This window comes from Scyliorhinus torazame, chromosome 14, assembly GCF_047496885.1.
Source record: "Scyliorhinus torazame isolate Kashiwa2021f chromosome 14, sScyTor2.1, whole genome shotgun sequence".
Lineage (NCBI taxonomy): Eukaryota > Metazoa > Chordata > Chondrichthyes > Carcharhiniformes > Scyliorhinidae > Scyliorhinus > Scyliorhinus torazame.
In genome coordinates, this window is record NC_092720.1 from 82,639,001 (window position 1) to 82,657,416 (window position 18,416).

Consider the following 18,416-nt stretch of genomic DNA (forward strand, 5'->3'; position numbering starts at 1 on the left):
CATGCCCAAAGGAAGGTATTTTTTTGCAACGTATTGTCCGCTTCCCATCTCATTAATTATGCAGCCACAGGAAACATGCCGTATCCCTGGCGGGTGGCTTCTGAATCGCCCACCACACCGCTACCTCACCATATCCTTACTCAGGGTGCCATATCTAAACCGCGGCTGTGCACACAGTTCTCAATGCTTGAAGCCCAGGAATGTTTCAGTGAAGATATGATCCTGAAAGCCAGGAAGAGTTCAGTGACCCATCACTGGAATGCCTTTTGGAGGCCCGCCATGACGTCCTCCACCCCTCGCTTTGGCTACAGGAGGTCCAGTATCTCACCACTCCGGCTTGGGAGGTGGCGGCAGTGGCAGTCAGTGCCAACGCTGCATAGAAAAGATCGGACATTCAGTGCAGGAAGAGGATGAATGATCTCATTCATGCTGCCAGTGAAAGTAAATCATCTCATCACTCTAAACTTACACTGACCAGCCCAGCACACATTCACTGGAGCCTCACTCACTGGCGGAGCAAGGCACATCACCACTCACTCGCTCGCCCATGCATATCTCCATCTGGTCTCATTTCCTCCGGAGACAGCTTCCTTTGCCCTCACCAGCTGGAGGCCACTTGCACAGATCAACATGAACCCACCTACACATCCTGGGATACCCCCCTTCCCCAGTACAGCTCTTCCCTGCGACCTCTTCCCTTGCCTGAGACCACCTTTCCCCATGTTGAAGCAAGCCCTATAGCCGCTGAAAGCTCACCCCTGCTTTACTGCTGGTCGGGTAGGCAGAAACTTGCCCATGTGATCCAGAAAAGCAATGTGGTGCTGATACTTAGTGCTGATGCCCATGTGTGCTGCCTGAAACCAGGCAAATTAACCTCCAAGTCCTGAGCGAACTGAAGGTTACCTGGTGCACGTCACTTATGTACAGTCGTAAAACGTATCAGGGTATAATCATGCTGATGTGGGTGCATGATTTAGAGTGGGGTGATGTTTCTGGTGAGCAGGTTCATAATGTGATCTTAATGTATTGAAATTGGTGTTCCGTTGTGCGGTGGCTTGGAACACGGCCTGCCATTGATGGGTGGAGCAGACTGTGGCAAACTGATTTCATAATGACGTGAATGTGCCTTCTCACCATATGTTTTGCTCACGCCACCAAACATGCCCGCCACAAACTGGAGACGAAAACGTTGTCCAGTGGTTCATAAAGACCATGTTATTGCTGCGGGCTGTAATATTGTGGAGGTCCAGTTTAGCTCTGTGCGCTATACAGCTGGTTTGTGGTGCAGAACAAAGCCAGCAGCGCGGGTTCAATTCCTGTACCAGCTGAGATTATTCATGAAGGCTTGAGGTGTGGTGACCCTCAGGTTAAATCATCACCAGTCAGCTCTTCCCTCAAAGGGGAAAGCAGCCTATGGTCATCTTGGAGACTTTCTTATTGCAGGTCCTAATAGACGCATGGGCGCTTTCAACAAAACCTCAATTTTGCAATGCGAAAATTGTTGTGTCTTCTAAACATCTACTGAATTTCACAGGGAGAGAAGAGAAGGTGCTCAGTATCAGTAAGCTTTTTGATGTGTTGCACCTTTATGACTTGATGGATGTTATATGGCAACTTGGAATAGGTGGTAAACATTGTGTCTAGGAAGTGATGTTGAAGACGTTTTGGCAATTTCTTAGCCATGCTAATATATAATGCGGGTTAACAGCATCTCAAACGCCAGAAAAACAGCACAGTTCCGTCATTTCTTCCTTGGTGAAGCAAAGCATTTTTCTTTGGTATTCCCAAGTTGGTGTGTTTAATCTATATGCATGGACCCATTCAAAAGAATTCAAAAAGAGACAATTAACCTTCAGAGCTCCAAAGTCAGGACTTTTTATTTTAATTATGACAAAGCCCCGTTTCTCACAAATTGCTCCTCTGAAAGATCACCTTTAGGCAGTTGACTGAGAAGTGCATTGTTACTGGGGAACTCTGACTGATGACTCTGACTCGGCAGAACAGCCGGAGAAAACTGCCGATGCCATTTAACACAGTTCTTCCATTTCCTCAGCGTTTCCAACAAAGTTAAGGCAGATGAGTAGGAAAAACCTGTAGAAATTTACTGCGCAATTCACTAGGCTGCTTAGAAAGTGCTTCATTGTCACACTGTTGGGCATTTTCCTGCTCCAAGTTGACAGAAAGGCACTCATTGACCTAAAAATATCCACTACAACGTTTTAAAAAAAATTTAGAGTAGCCAATTATTTTTATTTTTCCAATTAAGGGGCAATTTAGCATGGCCAATCCACCTAACCAGCACATCTTTGGGTTGTGGGGGTGAAACCCATGCAGACATGGGGAGAATGTGCAAACTTCACACGGATGGTGACCCAGGGCTGGGATTCGAACCCGGGTCCTCAGCGCCGCAGTCCTAGTGATAACCACTGCGCCGCAGTCCTAGTGATAACCACTGCGCCACATGCCGCCTGTCCACTACAATGTTAGCACCATTCAACCTGAAAGTCTTGGGAAGAAAAATTTAATACAATCATAAAATGATGCAGCATGGAAGGAGGCCATTCAGCCTATTGTGCTGGCACCGGCTCTTTGAAAGAACTGTCCAATTAACCCCACTGTAATGCTCTATATGTTGGAGAAATGCAACTCTTTGTACAATCCTCTTTTCAGCACTGTGACTGGTCCTGAGAACTGAACAAACCCCTTTTCAAAAAAAAAATGAACCATTAAGAGATGGTTGAATAACAAGAATATATGTATTGATTTATAATGCCAGCATCCATGTTACAAATGTATAGATAATGATATTGCCAGCTGGCTAGTTAGATAATGACATTAATTTTCACATACTAATGGCAAACATTTGTTCCTGAATCATTTATTTTATTTGTACAAACTGTAAAATGTAAGTTGTAAAATAATATCATCAATGTTTTGGCATTCCACTAAGTATTTGTTCTGAAACTGAAATTCGATAATATAATTTAAAGGGAATTTAGAAGAAACAATACTACATACAGCATTATTAAATGGAAATAAGGAAATTGCAGAGTTCATTCTGGATATGATGCCATCGCTGATCAATGAACCAATGACGTCTGATATGTACAGAGGTAAAATATAGCAATGGCGTTCTCTTTGTTTATAGAAACAGCTCTGACTGTGTTAAAGATGATAGACAAATGCAAGGTGTTGTTATTTTAGTATCTTATTTTTAGACTCACTTAAATTCAAATGCTGGCTTATATATATTTATCAAAAATGAACACATTTGGAAGACAAATTAAGTGCTAATTTTTACCTATTTAACTGGTCATGATGCTCTGGAATATTGGTTTACAGATGCTTAATGTAGTCAATTGAAAATTGTTTATCGTTAATGGAGGTCTTCTAAATTAAAATAACTGTTTCTCAACCTATTTCAAGGCCTATATATGAGGTGAAAATGCCATAGCAGTGCTATCGAATGATGCAGTTGATTAAACATTGGCCTTTCACTGACAACATGTGGATCAAACAAACGTAGGATGAAAGTCTCCTCAATTTCTTGGCTGAAAGAGAGTTTGTGTAATGTATTGGGACTGTCTCGCTTCCTAATATGGCATAGGATTGCAACACAAAATTGTTCCCAATTCGCCACAAAATGGCATTGTCACTCAGGTGGGCCTCAGGATGGTTGATGTCGGAAAATCAGAGAAATGTCACACTAGTGTATTGGCAAGTGCTCTCCCGAAGTTGGGCTGAAGCACACTGCGGTTGAGTTTCTGCTTGTTTACACCAATAATTTCAGTACAATCTGGGTGAAATCGTTGCTAAAGATTGGAAATTTTAAAAATGAGATATGTCTAAAAGCACTTGCAAATATGTCTTCTGCCATCTTTTGCATGAATTCAAGGTTCAATTTTCTTGGATAAGATGTTGCCCACAAAACTGGTCAGGACCCTCGGACTAAATTGCAAGCTTAAGCCAATTGTGCTGGCTCCGGAATGTTCTTCAAATAGTGCTCCTTAACTGCGTGGTCATTTGTAGAAACGTATCTTTGATTTTTCCATATCAAAATGATTTAATTTACTTCAAAACCCACCAGTGTATTTCAATGAACCTATTAAATAGTTCAGGATAGTTTTAAATAATTTTCAAAGCTTTTCAGTTAGGTTACTCAGACAGAGAGGACCAAATACCCTTATTAAAAATATTTGGTTTTGCAGATTGTTAGGATCTCAGATGAGAACCCAACTATATGCAATTTATAAAACCCGGAGGAAAGGTGACTCCTGAAGAGTGAAAAATATGTTAAAACAAACTTTAATTTAAACACAACATCAATCACATCAGCAACAATGTAATAGCTTTACAGTTAACAGTTTAAACAGTTTTTAAATAAAAGGAAAAATCTTACTTACTCCCTACACCTGCAGCTATATATATTTTAATTAAGCAAACCAATTTAGCTCAAAGACCATAAGTTAACAATCAGGTTTACTTGCTTTACTCTGTACCAAGTCCTTGGAGAGAGCATTTCAGGAGCCAATTCAAGATGCGTCTGTTCAACTTAAAATCCTATGGGAAACTGAAACTACAGACAGACCTGGATCCTCCCCTTAATTACATCCTAAACTTAAGACATTTTACTGTCTCCTCCCACAAGATGTCTCATGACCTGGTTTGCCAGCACCAAAACATAATCCCTCATAAATTATCTACACCCATGGACTCTACTAAATCCAAAACAATATTCCATCAGTCCACTACATGTAAACAAGTAAATGGTTATAATTAATGGTCACCTTATGTTTACAACCCCTTAATCACAGCTTTAGCAGACACACTAGCTGTACGTATCTTGAACCAGATTTTAATAACATTACTGCAACAAATATAAAATATAATAATTTCTTACATTCATCACAAGATAACCCCATTTTCAGCTGAATGAGTCAAATGCACTGCTTAAATATTCAAATAAATTATTTTTAATGGAAAGCAATAAATAAACAATTGCATTCTATTGTGCTGCTCAATTGCATGGGTTCAAGGAATAATTTCCTCTTGTGATTATGCAAATTAATTTTATTGCACACTGAAACTGCAACATAACCAATGCAATTTCAAGTGCCTTTTGGGCACAATTTCACAATCATACCCGAAACAGAAATTCTACCCATGATGGGAGACAATGATGGGACGCAAGGCCAAAACATTGCTGATTGACTGACTGTACAGAGATCGTCACCAGTTTGCTTTTAATGCATTTGAACTCAGTAACAAAAACCTGTGCTCAGTAATGTGAAAGATGTTGGTTTTCTGAAATGCAACCTTTTCATTTTTGTTCACCGGTGTCAGTATCTGAGCTTCTGAGGTTAAATTAAACCTTCTGGCATAGTGAAATAAAGAACCAAGGAAATTTGTTACTCAGTAAAGATGTTTAGCGTGGAGCTATTTCTAACACTGTCTACATGAATGAACACTATTGACATGAATAAAGACATGAGTGATGTCTCCAGCATCACTTTCAATTCCTTTTTTGTATCTATCTACAGGTGAGACACCCATGCACATTGCTGTTCTGAAACAAGATGTGGAAATGGTTAAAGAACTTTTGAAGCGAGGTGCTGATGTGATGAATGCTCGTGCAACAGGATCCTGCTTTGTTCCCGGAGAAGAATGTCAGTGTTACTATGGTAAAGTCTCATTGGTCTTCTGAGAGTTAAGATGGTCAATTTTCCATTATATTGACAGTTTGAGCAGACACCAAACTATATAGCCAGGCTTAATTGTATGCACAATGAGCTCCTGCCATGTAATTTGCTGGTCATTCGGGGATTTCCTTTATGGGGGAAGAAGGAGGGTGCAGGATATATAGCACAAATGCAGAAACTTGATTGGATTACAAAATCATAAATACTTCTGGAAATAATGCAGCACAAGAGATTTGCCCTGTGTGGTATTGCAGGCATCATCCACACAGGTTATCTTTCACAGTGAAAATAAGGAACTAACATTCCACTTCAGTGATGTTTTTGTGATGAAGGAATCTGGCTGCTAATGCTTGATTTCAGCAAATCTTACAAGGTAAGAGTAACCTCATGCATCAATTAGATTGGCAAAACAGATATACCATAACATACTTTCCCACGTAGATGCTTTACCTTTGAACGCTTCCTTATTTATTCATTCTACAGCAGAGTATACTTAACAAGTACTTATATCTGTATTACGATCCCAGCCCAGCCCAGTCCAGACCCGAACAGAATAGGATACTGGACCAAAACCCCAATATTTTTGTTTATTTGGTAAGACTGTGTGGAAAGAATGATGTGCTCCAGGAGTGACTGCATAAAGAAATAGGGATTTGGTATTTTTAAAACAAAACTTTATTATTAACACAGTATTAAAATATTTAAACTCACATCCAAAAATAACTTATAATTAACCCTTAAACAATACTACGAAGTACAGTAAATATCATACCCTTAATTACTATCTCTATTCCCAATTAAACTACAAGAAAGGAAATACATACAACTCTCAATCCAACCTACATCCCAATGACACAGAGGAATTTTTTCCAGAACAGATTTGGCTCCTGTTGGAACCCATGCAGGCTCTGGCTGGATATCTTCAAAAAGCTGTTTCAAATTGCAAATAGTTGGATCTTACACCAGGATCTTAGCACAGAGACAACTGGCTGCACAGTATGACCGTCTCCACAGCACAACCAGTTACCACTATGCTGGTGGGATAGCACAAGGCTCACTCAGTGAAGAGACCTACAGTAGACCACACTGGGAGAAACAGGACAGGGGCAACAGAGCCCATCGCTAACACCGGTTGCGACAGCCACTGGTACCCCTGTTGGCAGGGATGGGTGGTGAGGATAGAGGCTGCCCACATCACAGGCCATGCGTCAGTCACTGATGGGAACAGGGGTGCAGTGCAGACGACATCATTTCAAAGGGGCTGGAAAAGGGATGGTGGGACATGTTGAGGGTGGCACAGCATTACAGCTCAGTGTGACCGTGTAAACTGATGACATTGAATGGTCAAGTGAATCTCATTTTGCTAACATTCTCAGAATTTTGGACAACAGCCAGCTGTGCTCGCTATCTACCTGGCCGCTGCAATCACTGCAGATGCACGGTGGCAAGAGCACCAAGGCCAGCCCAGGGAGGCCCCGGCTCAAGCCTGCCCCAGAAGAGCTGGGGCCAGCCAGTGAGTCTCAAGTGCCGGCTGTCCACCTAAGAATTGAGAAAGCAGCTCCACATTAGGGCATGTGTATAACATCGGTGCCTGTCCTTCAAGGAGTTGCCAAACCACGAGTGCTGCCAATGATTCCTGATCACCAGGGATACTGTGCCAGATGGTGGTGCATCTGACACCGCAGGGGTATGGAGAAGGGCGCCAGCTTCCAGTGGGCGTCAAGGTGATGGTCGCCCTGAACATTTATCCCTCTGGTTCACTCCAGGGGGTGATCAGGGACCTATGTGGGATCTCGCAAATGTCCGCATACAGGCGCTTCCGCACTGTCACATATGCCCTATGCACCCAAACACTGGACTACCTAACCTTGAACCTGGACCAGGCTGTGGTAGTCACCAGTGTTGTATTGTATTGTTTATACCGCATACGAGGGGTATTACGGTAAGGCCCCTGTACTACAGGTAGGGGGGTAGATTCCTGCCTGCTGGCTCCACCCAGGAGGCGGAGTATAAATGTGTGTGCTCACCGAGCTGCAGCCATTTCGGCAGCAGCTGCGGGAGGCTACACATCTCTGCGTAATAAAGCCTTGATTACTCTCTACTCTCGTCTCGTCGTAATTGATAGTGCATCAATTTATTATGCAGAGATTTTACAACGATGGACCTCCGCATCAAGCCGGATCGCCTGCAGCTGCACCCTCAAGCAGACAACGCCAAGTCTGCCTTCGCACATTGGCTAGCTTGCTTTGAAGCATTCATCGGATCTGCGACTGAACCACCCTCAGAGGCACAGAAGCTCCAGATCCTTTACAAGCGGCTGAGCTCTGATATCTTTCCCCTCATCTGGGACGCGCCAACCTACGCTGAGGCCATGGCGCTACTGAAGGAGAACTACACTCAGCAGACTAACAAAATCTACGCCAGGCACCTCCTGTCCACGCGGCATCAACTCCCCGGTGAGTCTGTGGAAGATTTCTGGCATGCCCTGCACGTCCTGGTGAGAGACTGAGATTGCCAGGCCTTTTTGGCTGTTGAACATTCTGACCTGCTAGTTAGAGACGCGTTCGTTACGGGCATAGGGTCAGCCTACATCCGCGAGCGCCTCTTAGAAGGGGCTACCCTCGACCTCGCGCCGACCAAGAAACCAGCGACTTCGCTCACAGTCGCCTCACGCAATGTACAGGCGTATGACCCGACCACACGGCCCACCCCTCCTGGGCATCGTGGGCCCTGCCAGCGAACACCACATCGAGGACCCCATCAGTGACCACCCCCAGCCAATCCCAGGCCTGTGCCACGTGGCAGCCAACCAACCCCGGGGGACCCAAGTGCTACTTCTGCGGACAGATAAAACACCCACGGCAGTGCTGCCCGGCGCGGAGCACACTCTGCAAGACCTGCGGGAAGAAAGCACATTTCACTGCTGTGTGCCAGGCCCGCTCGATCGCCGCTATTGTCCCTGCACCCCCACGTGCGACCCGTGGGCGCTGCGGTCTTCCTCGCCTCAGACCATGTGCGGCCCGTGGGCACCGCCATCTTGCTCGCCATCTTGCTCGCCTCACAAAACGTGCGGCCCCTGGGCACCGCCATCTTGCTCGCCTCACAACATGTGCGGCCCGTGGGCGCCACCACCTTGCTCGCCATCTTGCTCGCCTCACAAAACGTGCGGCCCCTGGGTGCCGCCATCTTGCCTGCCTCAGGACACGTGCGGCTCGTGGGTGCCGCCATCTTCCCCGCCTCAGGACCCCTGCTTGTCGGCCATCTCATCGGGCCGCTCATCGCCTGCAACTGCTGCCGACCAACCGCGTCTCGCCTCCATCACGATCGACCAGTCCCGACCGCACAACCTCACGACGGCATCGACGACAGTGAAGGTCGATGGGCACAAGATCTCCTTCCTTCTGGACTCCGGGAGCACAGAGAGTTTCATCCACCCCAATACGGTAAGGCGCTGTTCCGTTATGGTACACCCCATTAACCAGAAAATCTCCCTGGCCTCCGGATCCCACTCCGTGGCGATCTGGGGGTACTGCACCACTGCCCTCACCATCCAGGGCGTAGAGTTCAGCAGTTTCCGGCTCTACGTTCTCCCCGACCTCTGTGCTGCCTTGCAACTCAGCCTGGACTTCCAGTGCAACCTCCAGAGCCTAACCCTGAAATTTGGCGGGCCCCTACCACCCCTTACTGTATGCGGCCTCATGACCCTTAAGGTTGACCCACCTTCTCTGTTTGCAAACCTCACCCCGGATTGCAAACCTGCTGCTACGGGAAGGCATCATTGAGGCCAGCAACAGCCCCTGGAAAGTCCAAGTGGTAGTTGTGAAAACTAGGGAGAAAAACAGGATGGTCATTGACTACAGTCAGACCATCAATCGGTACACGCAGCTCGACGCGTACCCCCTCCAACGCATATCTAATATGGTCAATCAGATTGCACAGTACCGGGTCTTCTCAACAGTGGACCTGAAATCTGCCTACCACCAGCTCCCCATGCGCAAGGCAGGCCGCCCGTACACCGCGTTTGAAGCAACAGCCGCCTTTACCACTTCTTTAGGGTTCCCTTTGGCGTCACAAACGGGGTCTCGGTCTTCCAACAGGAGATGGACCGAATGGTTGACTGGTATGAGCTGCGGGCCACCTTCCCGTACCTGGATAATGTCACCATCTGCGGCCACGACCACCAAGACCACGACGCTAACCTTTCCAAATTCCTCCACACCACTAAACTCTTCAACCTAACCTACAACAAGGAGAAGTGTGTGTTCAGCACGAACCGATTAGCCATCCTTGGCTATGTGGTCCAGAACGGAGTCCTAGGGTCCGATCCCGATCGCATGCGCCCCCTCATGGAACTCCCCCTCCCCCAATGCCCTCAAACGATGCCTGGGCTTCTTCTCTTACGATGCCCAGTGGGTCCCTAACTATGCGGACAAGGTCCGCCCACTCATTCACTCCACTGTTTTCCCCCTGACGGCCGAGGCTCACCAGGCCTTCAACCGTATCAAGGCCGACATCGCCAAGGCCGCGATGCACGCAGTCGACGAGACACTCCCCTTCCAAGTCGAGAGCGATGCATCAGACGTCGCTCTAGCTGCCACCCTCAACCAGGCAGGCAGGCCCGTGGCATTCTTTTCTCGCACCCTCCATGCCTCCGAAATCCGGCACTCCTCCGTTGAAAAGGAGGCCCGAGCTATCGTTGAAGCTGTGCGGCATTGGAGGCAATACCTGGCCGGCAGGAGATTCACTCTCCTCACTGACCAATGGTCAGTTGCCTTCATGTTCAACAACACACCGCGGGGTAAGATCAAAAATGTTAATATCTTGAGGTGGAGGATCGAGCTCTCCACCTACAATTACGAGATGTTGTAATGCCCCGGTAAGCTCAATGAGCCCCGCGATGCCCTCTCCCGAGGTACTTGTGCCAGCACACAAGTGGACCGACTCCGGACCCTGCACGACGATCTATGTCACCCAGGGCTCACCCGCTTTTATCACTTCATAAAGGCCCGCAATCAGTCCTATTCCATCGAGGAAGTCAGGGCTGTCACCAGAGACTGCCAGGTCTGTGCGGAGTGTAAACCGCACTTCTACCGGCCAGACCGAGCGCACCTGGTGAAGGCCTCCCGCCTTTTTGAACGCCTCAGCGTGGACTTCAAAGGGCCCCTCCCCTCCACCGACCGAAACAAGTACTTTCTTAATGTGGTCGACGAATATTCCAGATTCCCCTTCGACGTCCCATGCCCCGATATGACATCTGCCACCGTCATCAAAGCCCTCAACACCACCTTCGCTCTGTTCAGTTTCCCCGCCTACGTCCACAGTGACCGGGGATCCTCATTTATGAGCGATGAGCTGCGCCAGTACCTGCTCAACAGGGGCATTGCCTCGAGCAGGATGACCAGCTACAACCCCCGGGGAAACGGGCAGGTGGAGAGGGAGAATGGGACGGTCTGGAAGGCCGTCCAGGTGGCCCTACGGTCCAGAAATCTCCCGACCTCCCCCTGGCAGGAGGTCCTCCCCGACGCCCTTCACTCCATTCGGTCGCTCCTTTGCACTGCGACAAACGAAACTCCCCATGAACGTCTCTTTGCCTTCCCCAGGAAGTCCACCTCTTGGGTTTCGCTCCCAACGTGGCTGGCAGCTCCAGAACCCGTCCTCCTCTGCTAGCACGTGCGGCTCCACAAGGCGGACCTGTTGGTTGAGAGGGTACAGCTACTTCACACGTAGGCAGTATGCCCATGTAGCGTACCCCGGCGGGCGCCAAGACACAGTCTCCCTCAGGGACCTGGCACCAGCTGGGTCCCCACACAGCCCCTGCCTTGGCGCCACCCTCCCTCCCCCCAATGCACCCCACCACAGCCCCGCTCCAGGACGATCCGTCCTCCCCTTGGACCCACCCGGGGATGAAGATGAGGTCGACACGCTCCCGGAGTCACCGATGACCGAACCGACGCCGAAATTGCCACCAGAACTGCGGCGCTCGCAACGACGGATCAAGGCACCGATCGTCTGAATTTGTAAACTTTTCCTTAAAATGTTAAACAACTGAATGTAAATAGTTTTCCACCACCCCCGCTGGACTCTTTTTTAACAGGGGGTGAATGTGGTAGTCACCACTGTTGTATTGTATATACCGCATACGAGGAGTATTACGGTAAGGTCCCTGTACTACAGGTATGGAGGTAGATCCCTGCCTGCTGGCTCCACCCAGTAGGCGGAGTATAGATATGTGGGCTCTCCGAGCTGCAGCATTTCGGCAGCAGCTGCGGGAGGCTACACATCTCTGCGTAATAAAGCCTCGATTACTCTCTACTCTCGTCTCGTCGTAACTGATAGTGCATCACAGGCCCACCAAGATACCCGGGCAGCAGGATTTGACACCATCGCTGGCTTTCCCCAGGCCCAGGGGGATATTGATGGCAGGCATGACGCCCTCTGAGCACCAGTTCAACAAAGTGTGCCCTTCATTGATAGGAAATGTTAGAGACATCTCTGTTAGGTCCCCCTCAAACGCATAAGAAAAATTACAACGATCCATCATTGGGCAGGAACATGGAGTCTCAGGGGTCACCTTTAGCAGCACAGTATCGGATAATCAGTTGCAGATGTGTGGACATTTGGCCAAGTTCCATGCGACAGTGGGAGCACTTGGACTGTGAATGGGGGAGCCTGTTGCTGTCAGGAGTTCCACACTGTCTTGGGGTTCAACCAGGTGACCTCTGACCATGAGAGAGATTGGTAGGTCTGCTGGAGAACAACACTTGGAGCGGGTGCAAGAGCAAGCATTTCGGCCAGGAAAGGGTGTAAGCCTCCCTCAGTAGCCTGGACCAGTCCATTCAGAGTATGAGCTCTAACATCCATGGAATACATGAGGCGCTGCAAAGCCTAAACTGAAAGGTTGCACTATTGACACAATGGTTACTGGAATGGACGTCTGCTCTGCACCAGCAGTCAGCTCAATCAACCCCACCTGAAGACCAGCCCAAGGCTGTGGAGGTAACTGAAGAGAGTGAGGGTATCAAGAGGTCCTCAGCACCCTCATCTCCCTCGATCTCCCCAGTATCTCTGCCAGAGCCCTCGTGTGCTCCACAGTGCCAGTGACCATGGCTGTGCATGGAGAGGCCACAGTCTGAGTACGATCCCAATGAGTATGGACGAGGCCAGCCACCGTGCCTCATTGCTGTTGTGAGAGAGAAATGGGCAGCCAGCCTCCATCGGCTCTGAGGCAACATGGGGGTCACTTTACAGGTATGAACACGGGCTCAGGGTGCAGTCTCACCTAGAGCTCTAATGAGTTCACTGTGGTTACATTATTCACATTGCATATATCACATTTGAATAAATTTACTTACACCTGTATGTGAATCGGTGTGTGTTTGTCACTAGAGATATCAAAAAGAAGGTGGTTCTTACCAATAATAATGAGTGTGACCAGCCGAGGTCCATCTTGATCTGTCGTCAACAGGATCAAGGTTGTCAGCTGGTGCTTTGGAGGGATTTTTCCCTCTCTCTGTATCATGTAAGATTCCAGTGTACAAAGCTCAAACACTGTTTCATGTATCTTTCATTGTCCATCAAAGTTTGGCTTTGAGGTTGGCTCAATGATCAAAGTCCACAAGGAGATGCTGGGCAGCAGGTTCATCTCAAGCATGAGTGCAGGGTGCAAGACACTTATTTACACTGCAGTGTTACACATTGGCCTAGGTGAATGCATCACAGTTCCAGAGGTCATGTATCGTGCAGATAATATTAGTTATTTGCTATGTCAACTAGTTTGGGCTGCATTTGTAATCCAGGTATCACAGGATGTGTCTTGTTCACTAAGCAGAGATATATGTAAACCAGGAATGTTGGTGTGAATGTCAGAAACTAGACCATTGGCCAGAATGGATGGTGTGCAATTTCTTGCAAAGTGCTGTTGCTGAACAGTTATGGGCTGTTATGTGCATCATGCCTTATCTGCATGTATGTTACAACATACAATTCTATCAGCATGTATTGGGTTTGAAGTCTGACATAGTGCCACTCTCAGCATTGTGGGCACTGTTTGATTGTGAACAATTTGGTGGTAGGGTCCCATATTTACAGTCGCTGGCATTCATGGGAGGGGCGGCCAGGTTGTGAATGACTTAGTACCATGTGTGTTTGCAATATATCGAGGCTATGGTTGTGATGGTGATGGCTTCAGCCATGTGTGACCGAGTCCAACTGCAGTACATCCCAACCCTTCCCCCCCTCCATTCCTGCCCTCGCAAAAATGGGAAGTGTCCTGCTCAGGGGCAGGACATAGGATTTTCAGACAGCTCTGTAATTTTCGCCACAACTGAGAGGCTCTCCATCGTGGCAAAACGCTTGGTCTGTGCAATCTATGGTTTTCTTAGAATAACAGGAGGGCAACAATCAGACTGTTGTAACTGAATAAACTGTCCAGCTAGTCCCGATTCTCATTTAGCTCTGAAATTCTAATTTTAACATGGTTATCCTGAAGGGTTTTAAGATACTAGAGCACCATGTTACTTAAGTATAGGCACGTGGCTATCAAACAATAGCACATGTGGAATAATCATTTTTGAGATTCTTAATCATTTTGAAACCTCTGCAAAATATCTGTTGCAACTGTCTTTCACAATGTTGACTGTAGACTGATGTGCAGAGATGGGTTCATTTTTTGATTCAGCTCTATGCAGGTTATTATTGTGTCTGTGTTTGACCATATTTTCTTACCTCCAGGTGAATATTTGTTGTCGTTTGCAGCATGCATTGGCAATGAAGAGATTGTCAGAACTCTTATTAAGCATAGTGCTCCATTAGAGGCACAGGATTCATTAGGTAAGTATTCCATAATCATTCCAACAGTTGTGCCTGAATTAAACTTTTTTTAAGGAATGTTCCCTTTTTTACCGATGGCTCCATAGCAGATGTAAACTGCAATCGTAACTATTCATGAAATACAAAGGTGGGTTAAACGCTTTTACAAATTCTTTCTTCTGAAATGTCAGACCACTGTGGAAACTTTTGTTTTAAATTGGAACAACAGACATGAAACATCATCGTGCGGGATATCAGCAGCATTAAAAACATCAGGAAAGAAGATGTGATGAATTGAGAAACATTGAGAGGAAATTGCTGAGGCCTTGACAGAAATCTTTGGATCCTCGCTGTCTTCAGGGGATGTCCCGGAGGACTGGAGAATAGCCAATGTTGTTCCTCTGTTTAAGAAGGGTAGCAAGGATAATCCCGGGAACTACAGGCCAGTGAGCCTTACTTCAGTGGTAGGGAAATTACTGGAGAGAATTCTTCGAGACAGGATCTACTCCCATTTGGAAGCAAATGGACGTATTAGTGAGAGGCAGCATGGTTTTGTGAAGGGGAGGTCGTGTCTCACTAACTTGATAGAGTTTTTCGAGGAGGTCACTAAGATGATTGATGCAGGTAGGGCAGTGGATGTTGTCTATATGGACTTCAGTAAGGCCTTTGACAAGGTCCCTCATGGTAGACTAGTACAAAAGGTGAAGTCACACGGGATCAGGGGTGAGCTGGCAAGGTGGATACAGAACTGGCTAGGCCATAGAAGGCAGAGAGTAGCAATGGAGGGATGCTTTTCTAATTGGAGGGCTGTGACCAGTGGTGTTCCACAGGGATCAGTGCTGGGACCTTTGCTCTTTGTAGTATATATAAATGATTTGGAGGAAAATGTAACTGGTCTGATTAGTAAGTTTGCAGACGACACAAAGGTTGGTGGAATTGCGGATAGCGATGAGGACTGTCGGAGGATACAGCAGGATTTAGATTGTCTGGAGACTTGGGTGGAGAGATGGCAGATGGAGTTTAATCCGGACAAATATGAGGTAATGCATTTTGGAAGGTCTAATGCAGGTAGGGAATATACAGTGAATGGTAGAACCCTCAAGTGTATTGAAAATCAAAGAGATCTAGGAGTACAGGTCCACAGGTCATTGAAAGGGGCAACACAGGTGGAGAAGCTAGTCAAGAAGGCATACGGCATGCTTGCCTTCATTGGCCGGGGCATTGAGTATAAGAATTGGCAAGTCATGTTGCAGCTGTATAGAACCTTAGTTAGGCCATACTTGGAGTATAGTGTTCAATTCTGGTCGCCACACTACCAGAAGGATGTGGAGGCTTTAGAGAGGGTGCAGAAGAGATTTACCAGAATGTTGCCTGGTATGGAGGGCATTAGCTATGAGGAGCGGTTGAATAAACTCGGTTTGTTCTCACTGGAACGAAGGAGGTTGAGGGGAGACCTGATAGAGGTATACAAAATTATGAGGGGCATAGACAGAGTGGATAGTCAGAGGCTTTTCCCCAGGGTAGAGGGGTCAATTACTATGGGGCATAGGTTTAAGGTGAGAGGGGCAAGGTTTAGAGTAGATGTACGAGGCAAGTTTTTTACGCAGAGGGTAGTGGGTGCCTGGAACTCGCTACCGGAGGAGGTGGTGGAAGCAGGGACGATAGGGACATTTAAGGGGCATCTTGACAAATACATGAATAGGATGGGAATAGAAGGATACGGACCCAGGAAGTGTAGAAGATTGTAGTTTAGTCGGGCAGCATGGTCGGCACGGGCTTGGAGGGCCGAAGGGCCTGTTCCTGTGCTGTACATTTCTTTGTTCTTTGTTTTTGTTCTTTATTTGTAGGTAATCACAAACTTATGCTTATGTGCCCACTGGGATAGAATTGTATTCTCAAATAAAATTAGAACAATTCTAGTTAGTGGCATTGCATAATTGTGGCAATGGACTCCCAATGTGTGCAGAATCCATGGCACCGGAGGTAACAGCATGCATTGATTTAACAGCCTTAATGTAGGCCCGAGGTACTTTACACCAAAGGGAGAAAAATATCAATAAAAGGAGATTTTACTGGCTGAGTTTTTCCAGCACCCTCTGTTCTTGGTTCAGATTCTAGCATCTGCAATATTTTGCTTATTTAAGTAAAAGGGGAAACAGACAAAGAGCCATTGTGTGAGAGTGAGGCGAGGTGACCAAAGGCTTGATTGAAAAGATGTGTGTAATAATAATAATCGCTTATTGTCACAAGTAGGCTTCAATGAAGTTACTGTGAAAAGCCCCTAGGTGTGAGAATGTTTTTCAAGACAAGGAAGAAATTTGACAGTGTAAGGTGATGAACCAAAGGGAAAAGGCCATGCACAGTGTGCGAGGATAATGGACTGAAAGTTATAAGTCTGGAAGTGATTGCAGAGATAGATTGCTATGCTCCAATGCCTCAACAGTGGCATGAATGCATTTCACACCATTTGCCAGCCTGGGCACGCAAATTGTACAGTAAAGACTGCTGATACATCATTAACGGGCTGGCGCTGCAATTTCCAGGCCCCCCCCATGATGCTTCACCTCCGCCAGGAGGAATTTCCATCGGCGAGGTTCACTTGTGGTATTTAATATCGGGAAACTTGTGCCGAGGCAGCTGTGGGAGAGAGAGGGAGAATGAAAAGTGTCCAACATCGCTATAGTGTGCTGACAGCTGTGCCGCTGGCTGGGGGCTTCTGCCAGCAGTGGGGGAGTGTGGGGGGGTGGGGGGGGGGAGTAGTGGGGTCAGCCAGGAGGTGGGTCATGGGGTCAGGGTGCCCGGGCAACCTGAAAAGCAGCTAGGTGGCTTTGCAAACTGCTGACTGCCCACTGTGACCTTAGCATCACAGTTCGTTTGGGTGCCTCCCCAGGCCACCCCTCTAGGTACCCTTTGGGCCCAGCCGACCCATTAATGGGATGGGCATGCTCCAGCGCAATCAGTGCCATCTTCTTGGCTGGGTTGAAGGTGTGGGGGTAGTGGAGTGCCGATATACAGCTCCTGCTTTTCAGGCTCTCCAGTGCTGATCCCGACTCCATTGTATCACAGGCCGACATGCATTGGAATTGCAATAGTTTCACGTGGCGCTGGAGCTCGCCCATTAACGTGTCCTGAATTGCTCCGGGACCGGCGCCGCTTTCGGGGCCAGAGAACAGTCACAATTCAGCGCTTAGTCTCTCAAACGGAGAATACTGCCCAATAAGCTTTTCCTGTCATCTTTAGTAGCTTAACCAAATGTATGGAGCTGGATTCTCCGATTCTAAGGCTATGTCCTGATGCCGGCGTGGGAACTGTGGCCTTTTACGACCGAAAATTCGGTGCACAACGGCTACCGATCCTCCATTTGGTGGGGGGCTAGCAGACAGGCAGCGTAGAGCTGCCGATATGGCCTGGAGAATTGCTAGGTCCGTGGCCGTGCATGCGTACGGCAGCGGCCGCACCGTGCAACATGGCACCGGCCACGCATAGACCCGGCCTGCAAAATAGTGCCCCCCTTTTGGCCAGCACGCGAGCCGCAGACTGTACCCCAACAGTGCCCCCAGCCCCTGCCAAAGCCCCCACTGCCCGCGGATCGGCCCTCCCCCTACTATGGCGGCGCTGGACTGAGTCCGCAGCCGCCACGCTGAGTTCCCGGCAGGTAAGACCATGAAAGACCCACACAGTTGGGAACTCGGCCGGTCGGGGGGGGGGGGGGAGCATTGGGGGATGGGCCTCAGGCAACGTCCTGAGGACGTCGATACGGCGCACGACGAGTACGCCGCTTTGGAGGGGGCGGAGCATCGTAAAAGTGGTGCCGCACCCGATTCCGTCGGAAATTCTCCGGCCAATCACCGAACGTGATTTTGGCATCGGGGACCGGAGAATCCCGCTGTAGGTATCTGTTGCTTTCCT

General features: G+C 47.8%; 1 protein-coding gene across 1 annotated transcript in view; it reads left to right on the plus strand.

The window, feature by feature from the left end:
• The window catches only part of LOC140389312 (transient receptor potential cation channel subfamily V member 6-like), a 92,762-nt gene that overhangs the window by 3,657 nt on the left and 70,689 nt on the right, over positions 1-18,416 (plus strand). The window contains exons 3-5 of the mRNA XM_072473480.1: positions 2,991-3,113; positions 5,541-5,681; positions 14,430-14,528. Coding sequence (XP_072329581.1) covers positions 2,991-3,113; positions 5,541-5,681; positions 14,430-14,528 — 363 coding nt within the window. The remainder of the gene's footprint in view (positions 1-2,990; positions 3,114-5,540; positions 5,682-14,429; positions 14,529-18,416) is intronic.